General features: G+C 41.6%; 1 protein-coding gene across 2 annotated transcripts in view; it reads left to right on the top strand.

The window, feature by feature from the left end:
- Nucleotides 1-23,815, top strand: part of NOL4 (nucleolar protein 4) — a 130,908-nt gene that overhangs the window by 84,676 nt on the left and 22,417 nt on the right. Inside the window, exons 6-8 of one of the 2 annotated variants that reach the window (XM_060277847.2) lie at nucleotides 3,733-4,016; nucleotides 19,440-19,619; nucleotides 20,335-20,526. In XM_060277847.2, coding sequence (XP_060133830.1) covers nucleotides 3,733-4,016; nucleotides 19,440-19,619; nucleotides 20,335-20,526 — 656 coding nt within the window. The remainder of the gene's footprint in view (nucleotides 1-3,732; nucleotides 4,017-19,439; nucleotides 19,620-20,334; nucleotides 20,527-23,815) is intronic. The other variant, XM_060277846.2, reaches the window with a different exon arrangement.

The following is a 23,815-nucleotide window of genomic DNA, read 5'->3' as shown; positions in this document are numbered from 1 at the left end:
CTTTTTAAATTTGTTTGTATAATCCACCCAGATTTCACGTGCATGTTTTCTATATACAGGTTATAATTAGTGTAATGTTAACATAATCCAGGCTACATAGGATGTTTTATACCTGAATGTTAGGAGCCAGCACATCCCCAATAACTGCTATCTGCTGGTGTCCCTATAAAAACAGCCTTAACTGTTTCTATATTGTGTAGTTAGAAACTGAGCCATGATTTTTAGTTTTAGGGTTTTTTAAATGTTGCTGTTAGGGTAAAGAGAGTAGGAGACTCTTAATCTCAGAGTTGTGGGTTTGAGCCCCATGCTGGGCAAACGATTCCTTCATTGCAGGGGGTTGGACTCACTAGATGACCCTCGGGATCCCTTCCAATTCTGTGATAGAACCTTTTCAAAACAATCCCAATGCATTTCATCACTATTCTCTTAAAAGCAAGAAAGTGTTCCTAATTTTATGTTGGGACAGCTTGTAAACTACTTTTGCTTTTTGGTCTCAATAATCAAGCAATTAATAACATAAATACTATTGATATTACAAAGCAATGTGAAAAATATTAGAAGGCTAACTATGGCCGGCATATTGACTTTACATTTTATTTCAGCAGCACAAACAATTCATTAATCATAGCTGCCAAGTTTTCCCTTTTCTCGCGAGAAAGCCTATTCAGCATAAGGGAAAATCCCTTTAAAAAAGGGATAACTTGGCAGCTATGCATTAATTGTTAGGAAAACCATATTAAACATATTGATAGAACTCAGAATTCCCTGTTAAGGTCCCAATAATCCTCACAGCCCCAGACTATCTCCCTTATCCTAAAAGGTTTGGATCCAATCTTATCACTTGACCATTCTATTTTCTGTAACATACCGTGTTTCTCATATTTTAAGGCATCCCCCAAAAATAAGCCATGACAGGATTTCTAAGGGTTGGTGAAAAATAAGACATACCCCGAAAATAAGCCATGTCGTGTAGCCCCGACCGAGCGAGAGGCGAAGGCGCGGGACCCAGCAGGAGCTCCCTGCCTGCTTCCCCGAGCCGTCGCGCATCGGGGGACAGAGCCGAAGATCGGCGGGCGCTCCTTGCTGGGCTTGACAAGCCCGGGAAACAGCGCCCGCCGATCTTCGGACCTGTGCTGTGTGACAGGCGGGGGTGGGGGGGAAGCGGAGATCGTTCTCTGCTCTCCCCCCACCCCCGCCTGTCACCGAAGATCGGCGGGCACTGTTTGCTGGGCTTGACAAGCCCGGCAAACAGCGCCCGCCGATCTTCGGCCCTGTGCTGTGTGACAGGCAGGGGTGGGGGGAAGCGGAGATCGTTCTCCGCTCTCCCCCCACCCCCGCCTGTCACCAAAGATCGGCGGGCGCTGTTTGCTGGGCTTGACAAGCCCGGCAAACAGCGCCCGCCGATCTTCGGACCTGTCCTGTGTGACAGGCGGGGGTGGGGGGGAAGTGGAGATCGTTCTCCGCTCTCCCCCCACCCCCGCCTGTCACCAAAGATCGGCGGGCGCTCCTTGCTGGGCTTGACAAGCCCGGCAAACAGCGCCCGCCGATCTTCGGACCTGTCCTGTGTGACAGGCGGGGGGGGGGAAGCGGAGATCGTTCTCCGCTCTCCCCCCACCCCCGCCTGTCACCAAAGATCGGCGGGCGCTCCTTGCTGGGCTTGACAAGCCCGGCAAACAGCACCCGCCGATCTTCGGACCTGTGCTGTATGACGGGCGGGGGTGGGGGGAAGCGGAGATCGTGCTCCGCTCTCCCCCCACCCCGCCTGTCACCGAAGATCGGCGGGCGCTGTTTGCTGGGCTTGACAAGCCCGGCAAACAGCGCCCGCCGATCTTCGGCCCTGTGCTGTGTGACAGGCGGGGGTGGGGGAGAAGCGGAGATCGTTCTCCGCTCTCCCCCCATCCCCGCCTGTCACCGAAGATCGGCGGGCGCTCCTAGCTGGGCTTGACAAGCCCGGCAAACAGCGCCCGCCGACCTGTGCTGTGTGACAGGCGGGGGTGGGGGGGAAGCGGAGATCGTTCTCCGCTCTCCGCCCACCCCCGCCTGTCACCGAAGATCGGCGGGCGCTGTTTGCTGGGCTTGACAAGCCCGGCAAACAGCGCCCGCGTGCACTTTATTAAAAAATAAGACATCCCTCAAAAATAAGCCATGTCGTGTTTTTTTGAAGAAAAAATTAATATAAGACATGACTTATAATATGAGAAACACGGTAGTAATTCACTTCCTCCACCACTCCCCCTTTTATTTTCTTACTGGCTCATCACTGGGCTTACAAACCCAGAATTCCTTTCTTACTCTCTCTTACCTCTCTGTCTTCCCTTGCAGCCCCTCCTCTTTCTGTACTATTTTATCACCCTCTCCCTCACTTGTAAATCCATGTTCTGTCCTTCAGTCTATTTCCATGTCTGACCCTCCAGCACCCCACATTTTATGCAGCTGCTGTGATTATTGCTGTAACCGTCCTGATGCTGTCCTGACATGTCTGGTCTGGCTGGGGTTTTTTATTTGATTGACCTGGGAAAGGATTGACATGAAAGGCAGAAGTAACCTGTACTTTCTTTTCATATCATGTTTATTTACAGCAATGCCTTCAGAACAAAAAGCTTGTTTAAATCACAATTTTGTTTAAGATACTATAGTTTCCCACTTCAACCAAACAGGGAAACCATAGTGGAGAACTTTGTGACAAGCCTAGGTATTAAGTCATGATTTACGGTTGGTTTAAATACTGTAGTCTGCTTTGCTCCAAAGCTGTTAACCCTGGGGTCCCCAGTATGGATGAAACAGGAGACTATAGTTAATGGAAGACTTCCTGGTTTATTCCTGCCCTGAAGGGAGGAGCCAAGAGGCCAAAAGGCTCATCCATAGCTGAGCTATGATCATCCAGACTTTCCCAACAGGATGAATATAAAAGTTCCTTCCTTCCAACTGATGGAATGAGCATTATCCTCTAATACATGGGTAGGCAAACTAAAGCCCGGGGGCCGGGGCTGGCCCAATTGCCTTCTAAATCCAGCCCACGGGCGGTCCAGGAATCAGCGTGTTTTTACATGAGTAGAATGTGTGCTATTATTTAAAATGCATTTCTGGGTTATTTGTGGGGCAGGGGAATTTGTTCATTCCCCCCCAAAAAAATATAGTCTGGCCCCCAACAATGTCTGAGGGACAGTGGACTGGCCCCCTGCTGAAAAAGTTTGCTGACCCCTGCTCTAATAGAAGCAGTCTTTCCCTTGGAGGAAGTACCCTTCCATCAGAGGAAGGGAACTTTGTATTCCAATACTGTAAACTTTGCTGGTTTAAATAACTATCATTCACAATAACTGGGATATATAAAGATTCCCCCCCCCTATAACTTAAGCAAGTGAGCCATGATGTCACATATAAAGTGGAAAGATAAGCCCTTCCTTTTCCACCTGCCTAGGTCATTAAAGAATCTGCTCTGGCTGAAATTTTCTTTACTGTTCTGTGATTGTTAATGGTGACCATAGCTGCCAAGTTTTCCCTTTTCTCGCGAGGAAGCCTATTCAGCATAAGGGAAAATCCCTGTAAAAAAGGGATAACTTGGCAGCTATGATGGTGACTGGTATTCACACAAATATTTTCAGCTGAACTGTTGGAAATGTTGTGTGAGTGGCAACAGGTTGTAGGGGTTTTTTTGTAATTTTTTGTTGTTTGGGTATAAAGATAATGTTGATGACATGCCATTGAAAACCTGTAAATCCATGTGTTTCATAGATGATTCAGCTGCAGAGAGTTTTAACGGCAATGAGACTGCAGGACACAGTTCCAATGCTTCAGGGGGAACACACTGCAGGGAAGTGGCAGAAGCCAACAGTAATGGCAAAGCACCTCTGGAACCGGACGAACAGCCGCTGAATCTGAGTGACAGTCCCTTCTCTGCTCAGCTCACGTCAGAATACAGGTTAGATGACCAAAGCAGTGATGGAAAGAACAAGTACAAGAACATCCTAGTATCTGATCTTAAGATGGAGCAAGAGGCAAAAGAAAATGGAAGCAAGGTAAGATGCTTCCATGTTCACAAGATATTACAAGAGCATAGATTAGGAAGAAGAAAAGTCTACTGTAACAGTTCAAGGGTTTTGCAAATTAGGAAATTGGAACTGTTGTTGACACCTAGTTGTTTCTGCTATTTTGTGCTCACACTGCCTATTTCTCACATGTATATTAGTATACTAACAAATACCAATATTAACCAGAAATACATTCTGCAAGTTTTTCATTTCTGATTTGAAATACTACACAGTATTTTGAGAAGACCTGTGAAATCTTCCTGTTGGATGAATCACACATGTAGTTCATGATCAGTATGTATTAGTATCCTTATTGTGTCAACAGAGTTGGCACTAAAGCTTTCACTGCCATCTATAAACATGTACGAACATGTCTGAACTGAAACCAAGAACTATGCTTTAAGAAGTTGACATTTCCAAACGACTTTCCTTCCAGCACCCCTGGTTGTTCCTATTGTATTAGCTGGGAGAGAATAAGGTGACACTATGTGTAGATAAAGACAGATCCAGCAGATTAGATAGCTAGCCTGATAGGAAGGCAGTTGTCATGAATGTGTATTGTAAGAAGAATGAAGAGTTGAATTTAATCTAACAGAATTCTTGCAATTATTGTTTCTGCTGCTATCACTGAAAACTCCAGCCTTTTAAAATCTGATACTACACACTGGATTATTACCTTTATACCACTGAAACTGAGTACTGGATCCAGATATTTCCACTGATTTTAATACCAGCAGTGAAATATCATAAATAACCCTGACAGTGCTTTGAGTGCCACTGTGTTCTGTTGTTGGTTTGGTTTTGCATCCCCCCCCCACATGAATAATGCGAGAACTCCATGAGTATTCTGAAATGATATTGAAATCACTGTAATTTGCTTGATGTAAATATGTTTAGAAATTGAAAAATATTTTTTAAAAAGTAGCAGAAAAATGCTTTCAATGCTGGACTTAATCAAAGACTCATTACTCAAGGAGTCAGAAAAATCAACAGGCTACAATATGCAGACATATAAAAATGGGAGAGGGCCTAGTGATGGGCAGAGCACTATCAGGAACTGCATTCGTGGAAAACATGGTCTCTGATACAGTAATCAAAAGTAATCAATCCAAACTCTGCCTGTCTTGGAAGAGCTAGATGTCCCTCCCTCTGAGGCTTGGAAGAGCTAGATATCCCTCCCACTCTCAGACATGTGGTAAAGTCCCAGGACAGGACACAATCTCCATAGAAATGCTGAAAGCTGGGCTCAATTCCTCCCTTGTGACACACCTCCATGGCCTCCTCTTGCAGTATTGGGAACAAGGATCAGTGCCACAAGACATGTGTGACCCCAGCACTGTGAACCCTCTACAAGAACAAAGGTGACCGCCATTACTGTAACAACTACTGTGCAATCTCTCTGCAGAGTACTGTGAGGAAAGTGTTTGCCCATGATAGTTCTCAACAGATTGCAATTACTCAATGACAGAGTTTATCCTGAGTCACAATGTTCTGAGGTCAGCAGTTGACATGATTTTCTCACTGCGTCAGCTGCAGAAGAAATGCCTAGAGTAGAGATGCCCCTTGTACATTGTCTTCATAGACCGTACAAGCGCCTTTGACCTGGTCAGCTGAAAAAGACTCTTCAAGTGCTCAACAAGATATGATGCCCACTTCTTGCTCTCCTATGCCTTCAGCTTGATTGGGGGGGGTCTGTTCTACCTGGTACTTCTCCACACCAAGTCAAAAGTGTGGGGGGTTCTAATCCAAGAGATGTTGGTGGCAGTCTGGAGAGCACATTCCAAGGAAGCCCTGCAGAGCCCCATAAACCATTTTATCCATGCCTGCATGGAGTTTGGCTTCACCATCAGCCTGATAAAGACCAACATCCTGGGTAAGGATACTGGCTGCACTCCACGCATTAGCACTGATGACCTCACAGTTGAGGTGGTAGAAGATTTTGCCTACCTGGACTCCACCATAACCAGCAATCTCTTTATTGATGCTGAGTTGGATGAGCATATTGGCAAAGCAGCTATGGCAATGACTCACCTCTCCAAAAGGGTGTCGGAAAATGTGATGCTAACAATCAATGCCTTCCATATGCACCACACCAGGAAGATTTTGGGCATAACATGGCAGGACAGAGTCTCAAACAAATATGTATTCTCCCAAGCCTGCATTCCCACAGCATGTTTGCACTCCTATCTCAGTGACATCTACACTGTCTTGGTCATGTACACAGAATGGAAGATAGCAGGATTCTCAAGGATGCGCTCTACGGGGAGCTGGCACTAGGTCTGTTCCTGTCGGCCAACCAACTCTGTGTTACAAATATGTCTGTAAACATGACACGAAGGCTGGAAGCATTAAGCCCACCATGTGGGAATTCCTAGCAGATGATCACAGTTTCTGGAGAGAGACAGTCAGGCTGCGTGTCAACAGCAGTAACCAGAGAAGCAATGACAGCTGGGAGTAGCACAGAGAGAAGAAACTCTCCAACAGTTTGACTTTACCCTCAAAGGCACACTCTTCATTTGTCTCCTGAGATACACAGATGCCAACAGAAGAGAGGTTCTTCAGTGCGACCCAGAAATTTATTCAAGTCCATTCATTCTTTTACTCAATATCTGTTATGGTTTTCACTTTAAGCCCTACAACCCAAAACAAAGATGACATCTATATCTTAGTTCCCACTATGTTCCAAATGTTATTGGTCATTAATATTTGGAGATTTAAAATCACCCACTCATAGTTGCTTAACAATTAACGATGGGCTGATGGGAGCTTTATTCCAACAACATCTAGAGAGTTCCATATTGACTACCCCTGGCTACACTTGGAGCAATACTGAATGGTTTGGAATAGCAGCTGAGAAACCGGGGGTGTGTGTGTGTGGAGAGAAAGACTACACATTCCGTTGTATCATAAACCCAAACCTGGGTTTATGCAGTGCATGGTGGAGGATCCAGATGACATTCCGGTCACTTATTCAGGGGAATAACCTATAGTAACTTATTGAGGTTACAACCCTACCTCCATCCTCTAATATTCTACCTGTTCTCTAACAACTTTCCTGCATTACCTCTGTCTCCCCAAGCCTCACAGATATCAAAGACTACAAAACAATGCAAAGGCCTTTAACCAGTCATCTAGCTCCTCCAGACAGGCATGACTTACCCCATCAACCCTGGATACCCTGCATAAGAGACTTGTAGAGACAACTTCTCTTGTACAGTAGTTGCATTAGCAAGCAGGGACACTTTGGAGCTGTCCAAGGTCCTGTATGCTTTCTGCTCAATTCAGACTTTAATGCCTGCTTTCCCTGTGAGCCTTAAGTACTGTACCTGCATAACTGACCATATATTTTGCCTGATTTTCTAGAACACAAAACACAGCTCAGAGTTTACAAAGTTAGCACAACCCATAGTTTAATATCACTACAACCATCCATAATAATCTGAAGGAAGCCATGAACAGGATAGCTAGAGTGTCCCAAACAGAGATATATCCCCCAAAATATATTCTGATTTATATTCTCTGGACATTCAGAGAACTGCAGCACTACCATTCTCTAGAATTACAAAATCCTATTGAACCAAGCATGGCTTAGATGGCGCACCAGAAAATGACCCATTTCAATTGTGCTCCCCCCACACTCCTCTTCCTCCGCCAGTGATTGGGGTTTAGGCTTGGGTTCAGCAAAGAAACAGCTTTGGTTGCCTTGAATGATGACTTATGTCTGGAAAGAGACAGGGAAAATGTATCCTTGACCTCTCAGACAAGGACAGCCTAATTTCTGTTGTCAATGCTCCGGTAGCCCTCTGCTACTGTTGCTCCTCAGTGAATGGTATTCAAATGTATTCAGTTACCACTTGCTAGAAGTGGGAGTGTGATATTAAACTTATGTGCTGCTTGTGCACTTCCCATAGGCATTGGTTGCCCACTGTGAGAACAGAATGTTGGACTAGACGTGCTTTGGGTTTGATCCAGCCAGTGGCGGAGCTTCATGCTCTGGCACCAAGGGGCAGAGAGCAGGCGAGGATCCAGCAGGGGTGTTCTTATCTTTAGAGGTGTAGTGACACTGATCTTGGAAGTAGTAAGCAGCCATCATGACTCTGTCATGTTAGGGCTGCCCCTGAAAACATTTCAGTAACTTTAGCTTGTGCAGAATTCAGGGGCCAGGTTGCTCACCAAGGCAAGACAGTTTGAGCATGTTACACAGATCCTGGGATGACCACATTGGTTGCCAATTAGTTTCCAGGCCCAATTCAAAGTGCTGGTTTTGACCTATAAATCCTTAAAACTGCTCAGGATCACAATACCTCAAGGAACACCTCTCCACATATAAACCAACCCAAACACTGCAATCATCATCTGGCGCTCTTCTTCATGTGCCTCCTCCATGAGCAGTCCAGATGGTGGCAACACAAGAATGGGGCTTTTCTGCAGTCTTGCCATTTGTGAAATGCTCCCCCAAAGGAGGTTCATCTGGCACCTTCAGTATACAGCTTTAGGTGCCAGGCAAAAACATTCCTCTTCAACCAGGCCTTTGGCTGGATAATAATCTATGCCCTTTTATATGCCTTTGTGGGAGGGGTGTGTTGTTGTTTTGTTTTTGTTTTTATTATATACTTTGTGGGTTTGTTCTGTATTTTATTGTGTGAACTGCCCTGAAATCATTGGATGAAGGGCAGTTTGCAAATTTAATTAATTAATTATGAAAGCTTCTTTGAAGATAGGCCTATAGTTGAAGTTTAAAATATATCTACTGCACTTCTTTAATAATTTAGATGCTAGATCTTTTCATGCTGACTCTCCATGCAAGTTTTTCCAATTCTCATCTCCCATGTGAGCCTAAAAATGCATTAAGGGAACTCTATTAAAATGAAGGGAACTCTAAAAGACATTCGTAAACATTTGATGCTTAGTGAGCACTAAGTCTGATTTTCCTTATGCATGAACAGCTTATTTGGGTGGATTGTAAAAATATATATATATTACCATATTTGCTTATGAACAATCATAATATAACAAATACAAATAACATCAACACTCAGATCTGGGCAGAGCTGTATTTCTGTGAGGGTATTTTTGGTTGCAATCTGATATCTTTGCACAGTTTTGACAATCCAAAGGGGCTATAAAACTGCAGCAACCCTCCAGCTATAAATTTCTCAGATACTGGGAAATCCATGGTAGCTTGGAACAAGTTTCTATATTTCCCAGAAATGTCTGGAATGATCCAATTCTCTGCCACCATCTTCAAAATGCAGCAGAGTAGTCTGCTGCCACATCAAACCTCTACCATTTGCGGATTGCCTCATTAGCATTTTATTAATGGCTGTACTTTAAAAGCAACAACCCAAATTAAAATTTTGCACCCAGGCAATTAAAATCCTGCACCAAGCAGAGCCAAATTCTGTGATTCATAAATTCTGCAAACTGAGTCCATTTACATATTTTCTCTTATTTTGCATAATCTATTCTGCAGTTTTACTTTTCTTTATTGTGCTGTGATTTGTCATGGCAAACATCCTACTGGTATCTGTTCAGTAATGCTCCTAGCAATTTGTAATTTGAAATGAAAAACAAAGCCCAGCTAAAATATGTACCGTGATATTTGGATATACTTAAAACAAACCAGACTATACTACAGTATTTTTTCAAATATATTTAAAATTTCTTCCAATCTTCCTGCACCGACTCTTCTTCCTGGTCACGGATTCTCCCAGTTAGTTTGGCAAGTTCCATCAAGTCCATCATCTTCATTTGCCATTCATTTATAGTTGGTATTTCTTGGGTCTTCCAATTCCTAGCAAGTAATAAGCTCGCAGCAGTTGTGGCATACAGAAAAAAAGTAACATCTTTTTGGGGAATTTCTTCCCCTATTATCCCAAGTAAAAAGGCTTCTGGTTTTTTAATAAATGTGTTTTTCAAAACCTTTTTCAACTGATTATACATCTTTTCCCAGAAGTCTTTTACTTTGGGGCACTTACACCCTTTTTGATGGGAATTGGGGGTGACAGGATGGGCCATATTTGGGCAATAAAAAGTTCTTGTAGTTCTTTCAAGCATCTAAATCATCAGATGCATGAAGGAGTCCAAAGGCCAATTCATAATTAATCTGAAAAGTTAGGCTCCAGTCTTGGAAATCTATGTCTGTGTTTGAAAGGAAAGCAACTGGATCTGAGAGCACATTTGATGTGGGAGGAAATATGATCCCAATTACGGAGGCAAATCTGATCAAAAGAGAAGAGTTATGACTGATTTCTGAAAGTTCCAGAATCTCCTGAAACAATTTCAAGATACCAAAAATGCAGCTTAATGGACTACATCATAAACACTACCATTATGCTGAAGGGGCACTGAGAGTTAATGATGCAAAAAAGGGGGAAAGGAACAGTTTCAAACTACAAACAAGCTAGCCATAATCTGTTTTACTTGCCATAATCTGTTTTCTTAAGCAAAACAATTATGCACATGTTCACCTATGAATGGTTTATGGGGACTAACCCGCTTCCTGTGATCCTATCAATGCATGTTCTTAGATCCCAATTCCATCTCTGTTAAATAGCTTTTTAGGAATAGCTTTTTAGGACTGAGGTCCAATCCCTCTCCTCATATATACAGTGGTCATATTTTTGGCAGTTTGAATCCATGCGATGGGGTGAGCTCCCATTGGTTTGTCCCAGCTTCTGCCAACCTAGCAGTTAGAAAGCATACCAGTGGGAGTAGATAAATAGGTACCACTGTGGCAAGAAGGTAAAAGCTGTTTCTGTGCGCTCTGACACTTGTCATGGTGTCCTGTGTGCCAGAAGCAGTTTAGTCATGCTGGCCAAATGACCCGGAAAAGCTGTCTGCAGACAAACGCCAGCTCCCTTGGCCTGAAAGCAGAGATGAGTGTCACACGGCATTGTCAAATTTTACTGGACTTAACTGTCCAGGGGTCCTTGACCTTCACCTTTACCATATTTTAAAAGTGCCATCAGTGTACATGGCACTTTTCTTTATGTATGTAAGCATTGCTGAATCAGACCCAATACTTTTCAAGCTGTGTATCCTCTTTCCCACACTGTCCAACCAGATGTGTGGGTGCTAAAGCCCTCTGCTACTGTTGTTCCCCAGCGACTGGTATTCAAATGTATTCAGTTACCAGTTGCTAGAAGTGGGAGTGTGTTGTTACATTTATGTGCTCCTTGTGCATAGGCATTGGTTGCCCACTGTGAGAACAGAATGTTGGACTAGATGTGCTTTGGGTTTGATCCAGCAGGAGTGCTCTTATGTTTAGAGGTGTAGTGACACTGATCCTGGAAATAGTATGCGGCCATCATGACTGGTAGCTATTGATGGCCTCTTTTTGACTAATCTCATTTTAAAGCCACCTGAGTTGGTGTCCACCACCATAACCTGTGGCAGAAAATTCCACACTTCAGCCTATTGCATAGTGGCTACAGGAAATCAGTTGGCAAGAATATCCTAGGGATGATCTTGAAACCCAGAGACAAGCTCTCCAATGTCCTTCTGCTGGCAGTTCCAGAAAAGTGGGTATTTCAAACATTCTGTCAGTGCAAGCTGATCAGCAGGTGAAAAGGAACAATCCCCACTTCCTTCCTATTGCACACTATTCTAGAGGGTTTCCTGACCCCACCCAAGATCAATTTCAGGAGGCACAGGGGGGAGGGGAGCCCCATTGCACAGGAATAAGGCCTTGCTGATAGGTTTGTTAGGTGAATCCCATATTTTGGACCCATACCCAAGGCTGTGAAAGTCAAGACCAGCACTTTGAGCTGAGTTATGGAGACAGACAGCCTATATAATATTTAAATTTAGGTGTTCCGTGTTCAGGCAAGCCACCAAATTCTGACCCACCTGGAAGTTTCTGGACCATCTTCACATAGATCACAGAATGGTGAATGACATAATGATTGGCAACATGAATGACTATTGTCAGATCCAGGTCTTCCACTAACATGTGCATACAAGCAGCTGCCCTTTCCCTTCGTGGTTCACACATCACATTCCTCCATCCAACTTCCTTCATTGGGTAGGATCCTAGGACAATAACATGCTTGCTTTTTCAAGCTGTCATTGTCTCACTCAGACATTGGGAACTATTTTCAAGGTTGCTGAATAAAAGCTGGTGAGGTACTCCCCACTTTTGCATTCCTTCCATCAGAGATCGTTTCTTTTTACAATCTCGAGTGATATTCCTCTTTTACAGTTATGTTACAAAATACCCATATAAAAACTTTTGAAAAAGAAATCAGGAAGGCAGTACTAAGCAAGGGAAGAAGCTTTTGCTCCCCTCTTGGTACATTTTGCACTCAAGAGTTCCCGATCCTCTTTCTCTTGGGAAACATCAGGTTAAACACAGGGAAAATTTAATCGCCTCTGTCAGCATAAAGGAATGCTGGGTTATAAATCAGAAAGTTAAACCAGCACCAAAGTCCTTCTCAAACTTGAAAGAATTGCATCAAAATGCCGAAGGGAGTTGAAATATCAACTCTGTTTCAAAAGGTTTTATCTACTTTAAGCGAAAGTGATGCTAAAGATGAGAGAGAGAGAGCAATTTTTCCTGTTAAATCCTACCATTCTCAAACACTTACAGGCTACCACTGTAAACAGGGTGTGTGTGATACCAGTAACGCCATTATCTTGCTCTGTGCACTATTAACAGTGTGAACAAGACTTATGCATTTTGTTAAAATAATAAAAGGAGCTATACACACAAGGAAAGTAGCTGACCCACCTGAATGCATAAGCTTGTTGGGATTGCAAAGGTGGATCTAGGGGAATGCAACTAGTGCATGGTCACACCGGGCACAGAACTTCTGGAGCATCTGAGGAAGCACCACAACTATGACATACAACAGAAGATGGGGGGGGGTTGGCACTGGATTTTAGCATCACACATGGCACCACTGAAATTTAAGACGTCAAGGTCCACTACTATGTGATTGTGGACTTTACAGAGAGCAGTCAAACAATTAATCTCAGTTAAAATATGATTTGAGCATTGCTTTATTTGTCTGATTTCCTTTATTAATTTGTGTTCAAATTAGTACTGGGAGAATTCCAAAACTATGCATACATTCATATATATTTGTTAAACTACCAATTGAATTCTTTAACTGAGAGTGGATATATATTTTCTTTCCTGGCCTTTCTTATGAAAGGAGTTAAGCTACCCACATCCCTTATAAAGACAGTTTTCCAAACTGTTAAGTACCATATTCCAATTAAAACAAACCACAAAATTAATAGAGCAGCAAGATAAAAATGATTCATAGCCCTTGGTGATATACCGTATTTGAGAGATGAAGTCTGCAGTAAATCCCATTGAGCTCAGAGGGACTTGCTTCAGAGTAAACATGCTCTTAAAATTGTGCTGCATATACTACACAGAGAGTGTGTCTTTTAGGAGATTATACAAATTTGTCTGTTAACATAACATTTCTTCCGGTACCCATCAGTAATTGGCAGTTGCAATGAAACATGTGTCAACCAAAAAGCTTCCCCCACCCCTCTTTAAAAAGGAACATTTTAGCCAATGGCAAAAATGTACAGAAACAAAAATTCATTAGTTTTGCATAAAATGGCCTGAGGACAAATATGTGACCCTGGAGCCATTTGTTTCATGTCTTCTTTTTAATGTAAAAGAGTTTTGTAGGAAGAGTAAAAAAGCAGAATGAAATGAGAATTATTTGCTTTGCTGGTGCATGAGACTAATGGGGTCTTCTGTTATTCCCACTGATGTCACTGAGAGATTTGCTTTGGGCTTTCTTGCAGTCTGGTTTTGGTTTAGTCTGTGTAGAACTATGGAAGAAAAAAATGTAGTGGTTTTTAAAATTCATAAGCAAAGGAAAAAGAAGCAGTTGGTAAAGCATAACTGAAAAAGAATCTAAGGCTAACATTTCAGAATCTCCAAGAATTTACAAAATGTATTCCATGGAACTGGGGCAGCAAGGTTTTGGAAGAATAATAAAACTGTTGTTATAAGGCAAATACTAAGATTAGAACCAAAATTTGCTAATTAGGTGAGAGATCTGGGGAGAAGCTCTTCTCTTCTCCTGCTAGGTGCTGTAGGCTCTGGAAACTCCTTCACTCGCACACAACCTACAACACCGATGTTTGCACTCACACCTGGGCTGCAAAATTCCCCACTGCAAAATGTATCAATGGGTATGTATAGAAGATGGGGAGCCAAGCTACTCTTAAAGGGGCCATTAAAGTTAGCTGCAAGTCCATTGCCCCTTTAAGAGCAGCTTAAATCTGAACTCTCCATGATGAAATAAGAATCCGCGATTCCTCAAGGGTTTTCATGATGGTCCCAGCAATTTCAGGACAGTTGGAGGGTATGCCAATACAGTAAAACACTTGAAATAGTATTGTTAAGAGAAGCAAGCAGCAGAGAACTTGCAGCTAAAAGAACGTTTTCACTGTGACCAGTGTCAGCACTGATGTGCCTACTAGGGAGCTGGGACTTTGGCAGCTGCTTGGAGATTCCATGTGCTGTTGCTGGAGATGGGGCTTTGCTTGCACTCTGCACTATGCTGTTCCATGTGCAGTTCTAGTATTTTTCTGCAAACCTGCTATATCCCTTCTGTATTCAGGAAGAAGAAAGGTGCTTTGTGGCCATACTGGTTGGTATAGGGCCATTCACTTTGTTATAAGTGCAAATAACAACACTCACCATTGCAGATGGATACTCCCTGGAAATTTCCTCAATGAGTTCTGTGAAAAGGTCTTGATGTAAAATATAATTGGTAGAAATTTTAAACTGAAATATGCATACACGTGTTTATAGTCTGATATAATGTTGTAGCCAGCTATTATCTTGTATCACACAGAATACAGATTTGAACACTGGCCATCCAATGTGAAAGGGACAAGGACTAAATTAGTAGTCATTCTGAATATATTAGGTTCTTCAGTAGAGAATTGTGTGTAATTAAAAATCCTGGTTGCTTCTAATATCACATGACTAGACATGCAAGGAAGCTCTGGATACCTGTTGGCCTTGATGAAAACACACTCAAATGCAGTCATATTGCTTTTCCTAGAGGATTTGTGTTAGTCAAAAAGAGTCTTAAAAAAAATCCCCCTATCAAATCAGTTTCATGAAAGAGTTATTTCGTGCCTTGAACAAATTTTATATAACCATCACTTTAGCTTTTCTGGCCTTCGATCAAGCTGTGAAGTGAAATTATATTAAATAAATATGGAAAGATTATGCTTCAGTCCTGTGTTATATTGTGCTCTGCATAAAAATGAGAAGACACTAAAAAATAAATCACATTATCAGACATTTCTGGAAAAATAAAGGGGCACATTTTCAGAGTATGGTAATTTATATTAATACAAGCTGGAAGTGTCTGGTGTTGCCCAGGAAAATTAAGAAACCAAAAATTATTGAGATTTATGAATGGATGGTGTAATTTGTTACTCTCAGGGCTATGTGTAGTCTTGCCCCCTGCCCCAGGGCCCCAAACTGGCCCAATAACACCAGACCATAACAGTAAAGGTAAAGGGACCCCTGACCATTAGGTCCAGTCGTGACCGACTCTGGGGTTGCGCGCTCATCTCGCATTATTGGCCGAGGGAGCCGGCGTATAGCTTCCAGGTCATGTGGCCAGCATGACAAAGCCGCTTCTGGCAAACCAGAGCAGCACATGGAAACGGCGTTTACCTTCCCGCTGTAGCGGTTCCTATTTATCTACTTGCATTTTGACGTGCTTTCGAACTGCTAGGTTGGCAGGAGCTGGGACCAAGCAACGGGAGCTCACCCCGTCACAGGGATTCGAACCGCCGACCTTCTGATCGGCAAGCCCTAGGCCCAGTGGTTTAACCACAGCGCCACCTGGGTCCCTGAAACACCAGACCATAGCTGGCCCCTAATCAATTTGGGTTTGGGGCTAATGTTTAATTAGGGTTTTTAAAAACCTTATTAAAAACCTAGAAAAAAGGTGCTGGTACTCACCACACAAGGACACTCTGGCCCCACAACCCAGACTCCAGCCACAAAAGCTGAGGTCTGGTAGATGCCAGAGACCACCTTGGCTTGGACCTCCATCTTGGGATGCTTACAGAATGGCTCACAATGGTATCCAAGCATAGACCAAACCCTGATTCTCAATCTTGGGAGCTGTCAGAACAAATTGGGCATCAAAATCTCCCAAGGCACCCAAGCTGGTGTAGTGTGGAACACTTAAGTCTGCCACTTTGGTTCAAAAGGTTGCCTGATGGCCCCCAAATGTAGGCAAAAGCTATCTCTTCCACCTCATGAACAGTCATGCATAGAGAACAGAGAGACAGACAAACAAAACACTTTCCAAAATATGTAGCAGAAGTAGAAGTAGCAGAGGGCAGTACAAGTCAATAGTACACAGAAGTAGATAGTAGATAAATAAGCATTTCAGTATATTTCATACAAAACCTCTCCCCATGAATTTATTTTGACAGTAATATATACCAAGATATTATCAAAGAAATGTTGTCTTTTGCTGTCAGTGGATACTGTTTACCCAAGAATATACTGTACAAATGGAATTGGCCAAAAGGCCAACTAATCTAAACTCTCGAGGATTATGCTGTTAGAGAAATCAATTGTAAAATCCAAACTGTTCATTGTATATCATGTAAGATCTGTTTAATGATCCTCTTTTGACTGTGCAGCACACTTTAAGCCTCTGGACTCTTCCCTACTTTTCCCTTTGACCAGGCAAAATCCTGCTTGTTTATTTCAAGCTGTGACAGGCAATTGTATATTACCCTTAAGGTGGCTTGAAGCAAAAGAGGCCAGAGAACCTTTACCTTTAATCATTTGTGGAATGAGCAGATATGGATTGCATTATAATAAGGTACACCTGTAGGTTTGCTGGCCTCGCTTCCATCTGGTCAGCCTGTTTAAGAAACCTGTTGCATTACCAGCACCTGAATGGAGTCCGACTGAGTACTGAAGTTTAACAAACAAAAATAGTGCTTCCAGTTACTAGTCTTAGGCAGGTGTAAGCAAGTAAAATCTCACATTCCTCCAGGCTCCCCTTATCCATCCATATCCATTTGTGTTTTAGTGTAAACAAAACTAGGAGAACTGCCTACTGTTATTCTGATTCTGCATAGTTCACTTTCTGCTGTTCAGGAGGAGGATGCAAAGCAGACACAATGCTGATAACTGCTCAAAGGCTAGAAATTGGAACAGAAGGGAAACATGACCGTTTAGTCAGTTAAGCATGAGACTCTTAATCTTAGGGTTGTGGGTTTGAGTCCCACCTTGGACAATTCTATGATTCTATGAGAAAGAGGGTTTAAAAAATGAAATCCAAAGAGGCAAAAAAGAAAAGAGCAGAACAGAACAGAACTGAATGGTTTTTATGGTCTGTTTCTCTCCACCCACAACCTGTCTACCCATCCCATTCTGAGCACTTAGAAACTCCTCATTTCCAGATGCCAAGTGTTCTCTGCTTTTTAAAAAATTCTCTTTACTTAATCTGTTCCTTGCCTCCTACTCTTGCCTTTGAGCAGCAAGAAGTGGGAGGAGGACTGAGAAGATGCATCATACCTCCAACTAAAGGAATGGCATAGTACTGTACAATAGAAATAGGCCCAATGCAAATTAGTCACAGTGAGACTCCAGCACAGCCTTCCAGAGCTGGTTCCATTCCCAAACTCACAGATCTGCAGTGGAGATCCTCCATCTTGATTGTACATCATCACAACTTACTCATGCTGATGTTCACATCTCATAAACTGGCAGAGACGCAGCCACTTTATATGTTCTCTAAACACATCAATTGGTACATATGCATCTTTTAGCTATATTGATAGAATTGAATGTGTGTTTTGGCTTGTATTGGGTTGCTGTGCAAAATATACACAAAATATGTTAGGGGAAAACTGTAGTATCTGATTCTGCTGGTAGTTGCCAAGTTTTGGGCACTCTGAGTGAGTAATTGTTTAATGAAATGGACACATGTGATTTATCCACCAAGCTATTGATTCCATCCTAGAGGAAATTATGTATCCTGATGAATGAAAAGCTTTGCAGAGAAAACAAAATGTTTTACTTTTTCTCTCTCACAGCTTTAAAAATTTGTTTTATTCAGGACATTTCTATATTGCTTTGTATATAAAAATACATATATGAGGTAAAGAGAAAACTAAAACAACAGTCAAACAACTACAAGTGTTACACAAATAAACACTGTTGGCAATTTGAAGATGACAAAACTTCTAGTATTTACAGTCCTTGGTGAATTTGGTTAAATGAAAGGATCAATCTGTATGTTACAATTTCCAGAATTAAATGTAGTTTACAGAAACTTAAATAAGTGTGCATTGTCAATAGCAATTGAAATACTGAATGGCTTCTCTTTCTGCCTTGTTTTCCATGTATGTAATTAGTACTCTCTCTCTCTCTCTCTCTCACACACACACACACCAGAGCTGCCAAGTTTTCCCTTTTCTCGCGAGGAAGCCTATTCAGCATAAGGGAATTTCCCTTAAAAAAAGGGAGAACTTGGCAGCTATGACACACACACACACACCTCTATTAGTATTCTGGGAAAGCTATCAAAACAAACTATTCTGTATACTAAAAGAAAACACCTTGTGAAATTGAATTAGCATAAAAATACTACTTATAAGTCAGTTTTCTCCACAATATAGTTGATTAACTGTACATAATGGGAAGTTACTTATGAAAAGATTTCTCTTTGTTTTACACACACCTGTTTAAGAAAAAGAATGTTTGTTCAACATGACAACTATTTAACTTTGCAGAAATTGAAATAATATTAACTCTAAACTTTGCAGTCATGAGATGAAATTGCAGCCAAAATGAAGACATCTGAGACACCTTTCACTTTTATTATATATGGGGGGGGGGAGAGAGTGCTAAAATGTAACTGGAATGCCATTTTTACAGTATGTATTGTAATAAGGACCCTTTTCATGAACATGAAACACAGGTGTATCATGCCAGTTATGAAGAGCACAGGCATGTATAAATTTTGAATATATTTTGAAGGTAAATCCAGAAAACAACAATAAGAGCAACTGGCTATAAGAAGAATTCCCAAATACTGTTTTACCTTAGGCTGAACTCTGATTCCATGGCAGAACTGGAATATTAAACTTAGTTCTTAACAAGTCCAAATTAATCACCCTGTCAATTGGATCATATCTCTCTTGTTATGGCTAAATTGTGGGTTGTTGTTTTTTTTTAAAAAAAATTCATTACTCATGAACTGTACAATTACATGCTGCCTTACTCTAAAGCCCTATACAAAGAGTTCTTGAACACAATTTCTATTCAAAAAAAATCCATTTGGGGAATCTGTTAGTATGTAGAGAAGGCAAGGATTTGTTGAGGTTGAAGCAGGTGATTTCCTCAGACCCGTTTTACAAAATGGCTCCCTTTGTTCCTAGTCACCTGCCCATAGCTATTCAAGTTATGATTCTGGCAAGAATGAAAGCATGGACAGAGGTGCAGAAGACCTCTCCCTGAACCGTGGAGAAGAGGACGAGGATGATCATGATGAACACGAAGATGCTGAGAAGGCCAATGAGTCAGATGGCGTAGAAGCTGAGCGTCTGAAAGCCTTTAATGTGAGTTACATGGAGCTCTATGCCCTTCAGAATTTTATGTTCTTATCTGAGGCATTTATTATGGGTATATGTGGCAGTAAAAGAGGTACACTAACTTTATTTCATAGAAGGGGAACCTCCCTCCCTCCGCACACATTAAAACACTTGGAAACAGATACCAGTTCACCAGATTTAGAGGTTTAACGTATATTTACCTCAGTTGTGTGTTTTGTGTGTGTGTGCACGTTTGCTCAGTGGACAGCAGCAGTGGGGGCTAGGGGGCTGCAGTGTAGTTCCAGGAGTGTATTCCAGCGGCCAGCTATTTTCTATTATTTTCCAGATTTGTATAATTTTGCATGACAACGTACGCAAAAATTGCTCACAGCAGGGGAAGAGTAAGAGACACAGTTCAGTATAACAATGTAGGCATCCTAGTGCATTGTTAATAACAGACATGAAAACGCTGCCTATTTTCACAATCTGTTTTATTTCCCTCACAATTTCTATACACTACAGCCTAATCTTTTCTTGTCTTTTTTGTCAATCCTAAAACAAAATCCTTGCTTGCTTAGCATTTCTGACTTTCCATTACAAAGCTCTTCACTGTGTAAATTAATAAAAAAAATAAAGAAATAAAGAAAATGTCTTCCTCTCTTTAACTGAGCTAGGAAGCTTAGAAAGAGAAGAGAGCACCACCCCTCCAAATCCTTCTCCTCTGTCTCCCTCTTGCCAACAGATGTTTGTCAGGCTGTTTGTAGATGAAAACTTGGACCGAATGGTCCCAATCTCTAAGCAGCCCAAAGAAAAGATCCAGGCTATCATTGACTCATGCAGGCGACAATTCCCTGAGTACCAAGAGCGTGCCAGAAAGCGTATACGTACTTACCTCAAGTCCTGCAGGCGGATGAAAAGGAGTGGTTTTGAGATGGTGAGTTTTGATCTAAAAAAAACAAACCCCAGCCCTAGTTTCCATCAAAAAAACCCATATGTAAATCCATGACACTATTTTGTTTTCATCTTAGTGTCTCTTTTTATTTGTATTTTTTGGTAATGTCAGGTCAGAGGTTATTCTCCCTCCTTTCATATTACCTGGATCCCCCCTCCCTTTCTCCAGTGCATTTGAAATCCAAAAATGCAGTTTGCAGTTATTTCAAATAGAAATTCATTTTAAAAAAATGAAGAGCTCCTCAAGATGTAAAGGAACAAGCAAAAAAAGAAATAAGGCTTGTTTATTTTATTTTTTTGGGGGGGGGGTCATCATTCTGACTCCTATAGAGATGATATAGTGGCCTGAATTTACAGGTACACATTGGTATTAGTGGGATGCATACGTGAAACTGGACATGCCATGTGTATGCATGGCTACCTACTGGTTATCTTTAGGGTGGAATGGGATTCAATCTAGGCCTTCCTCCCAAGCATATGATATACACAGTCCAAGCTGACAGTTCTGATCATGTGGTCAGGGATCGGCACATATTTCATGATGCAGCAGTGAGAATCATTGGTCCAGCCCTTAGTGGTGGGTGAGTCAATATAGCAAGGGAATCTTTCTATATTTTGGAATGGGCGTGTTAATTGTTGCCCTGTTGTCATAATTACCACAACATTTGTCAGAGACAGGAAAACTGCTTTTAATGGTGCTAATGCTACAGTTACACATACATTTGGCATTTTACCAAATCAATGTAACCTAACCAATGTAAGACTATAGAAAAAGACTATGGAAAAACACTTATGAACAAATTATCACGCATTCAGCATTTCAAAATTGTTTAAAATTACTCATTGTTTGTCACCCTGGGAGGAAAAGCAGGATATAAATTTACTAAAATAAACTTTTGCTTTATAGCATTTAGATTTTTAGGGATCATTTATTAATTGCAACATTAATATCATGGGGAGCTTTTTTAACTTTTCTAATTTTTCAAAGAAAGTGAGAAACAAAACAAAAAAACCCCATTTTTTGGCTGCCATGATCAAACTAAATGTTAAAATACCACACCACATGCATCCTTTCCCATTATAGTAGAAAAGAAGTGCCCCTTTGAAAATTATCTCAGCATTTCCATAAAAAGTCCTAAAACAAACCTCAGACCCTTCCTTTCATAACTTTCAAACATCATATACCTTTTAAATATCATTTTAAGAAATACATCCAAAAAACGTATTTTATATAAAAGCAATCAAATCAGTCTATATTTTGTCGCTCCTTCCTTCCTTCTTTCCTTCCTTCCTCCTTTCCTTCCTTCCTTCTTATGTCCATTCATTGTTCCAGAATCTTAAATGACTGTGTTCAAAACAAATTGCCACATCTGCTGAAATCACTAGCTTAGGGCAAAAGTGAAAATGCAGGAAGTCATATTTGTACAATTGATACAAGTCAAGTCAGCTCATGAACAGGGAACTATAGATTGAAAGGGAGCAGAGACCATGAAAAAAATATCGGATGTGAAAATCTGATTGTTGAGTTATATTGTGTTTTGAAATATTTGATGGGCAATATATTATTGAAGTCTAGTAAATAGTGTAGTTTTACATTTGTTTTGTTTGAATTAAGTTATTTATAAAATGAAAAGTCTTTGTGCGACTGTCTGATCTTGGTAACTTTGATGAATTTTATCTCATGACTTTGTACACTGCTCTGATATCGGTACAGATGGAGTGTAATACCATATATATATATATATATTTACAAAGAAGTAATATTTTTCCTGTCTTATATGACCAAATTTCATACACATGTACACATCACTGAACAATTACAAACTTGAATGATCTCAAAAAGGCCTGTGGTTTTTTATACCTCTACATAACTGTCCAAATAAAAAGCATGTAGGGGTAGCAAGTTTTTCAGGTCTGCTGTTGGCCATGAAAACCCAGGACTAATCTCCTTCCCTCATGCATGTGGAAGTAGCTGTGTCCAAAGGCTGTTGCCATGGTTGAGTGAAAGCAAGCAAAGTCTTCTCCTGGGCAGAGTGTACACCTCCCTGTCTTACGTTCCTTATTTCAGCAACCTTATTGCATAACAGTAACAGTTAGCATTGAGACTGAAAGACCAGATTCTCAACAGTGGTGACTGTATGAGAAACCAGAGTTAGACCTTTGGTTTATCTAGCTCAGAATCATCTACTCTGATTGGCAGTGGCTCTCCATGACGCTTCACAGAGGTTTTTGATGATCATATTGTCTGAAGTTCTTTTAACCTGAGATGGTAGGGATTGAATTTGGCACCTTCTGTATGCAAGATGCTTTGAAATATGGTCCTTCCCTTAAGATAGTAAAGGTAAAGGTGCCCCTGACCATCAGGTCCAGTTGTGTCCGAGTCTGGGGTTGCGGCGCTTATCTCGCTCTATAGGCCGAGGGAGCCGGCATTTGTCTGCAGACAGCTTCCAGGTCATGTGGCCAGCATGACAAAGCTGCTTCTGGCGAACCAGAGCAGTGCACGGAAACACCATTTACCTTCCCGCCAGAGCGGTCCCTATTTATCTACTTGCACTTTGATGTGCTTTCGAACTGCTAGGTGGGCAGGAGCTGGGATTGAGCAACGGGAGCTCACCCCATTGCAGGGATTTGAACAGCCGACCTTCTGATTAGCAAGCCCTAGACTCTGTGGTTTAACCCACAGTGCCACCTGGGTCCCTTTTCCTTAAGATAGACTAGTGGAATAGAATGTGAATGATCACTTCCAGTTTGAAAGATGAAGATGGGCAGACATTCACCTGGTTTGAACACACATTCGCTGCATCCTGAGGCATTTGGTGTCAGGACAGAGAGACCATGTTCAGTAAGCCCTATACCATGGTTTATAAGCTGATTGGGTACCTTTGCTACTCTCCTCCGTGCTGTGAAAGTTTATGTCTTGGCATGATATGTGAACATGGCCTCCATGGCCTCTCTAGGTTTCATAAAGACTTTTTGGTGGTTTGCTTGAGGGGCTTATTATTTGAAGGGCATTACACAAACCCTCTGCATAGGTCAGTTTCAATTTGATAGATTTGGCAGTGCTGCAAAGACAAACGGGAATAGCATTTCTTTTCACTTGCTATTATATTTCATCAGCCAAAGCTTCTCTCTAATCCTGATGATTAATATATGTCAATATGAAGGAATAAAGAATTAAATGGCCTCCATGCTTGTAAAACATATCATTTTGAAATGCCTGATGCTATCTAGATTGTAATTTAAATTTGTTTCACTGTAATGACATAACTGAA

Source organism: Zootoca vivipara, chromosome 8, assembly GCF_965207765.1.
Source record: "Zootoca vivipara chromosome 8, rZooViv2.hap1.1, whole genome shotgun sequence".
NCBI classification, from domain to species: Eukaryota; Metazoa; Chordata; class Lepidosauria; order Squamata; family Lacertidae; genus Zootoca; species Zootoca vivipara.
The sequence above is the reverse complement of the archived record's forward strand: the minus strand, read 5'-3'. Positions and strand labels throughout refer to the sequence as shown.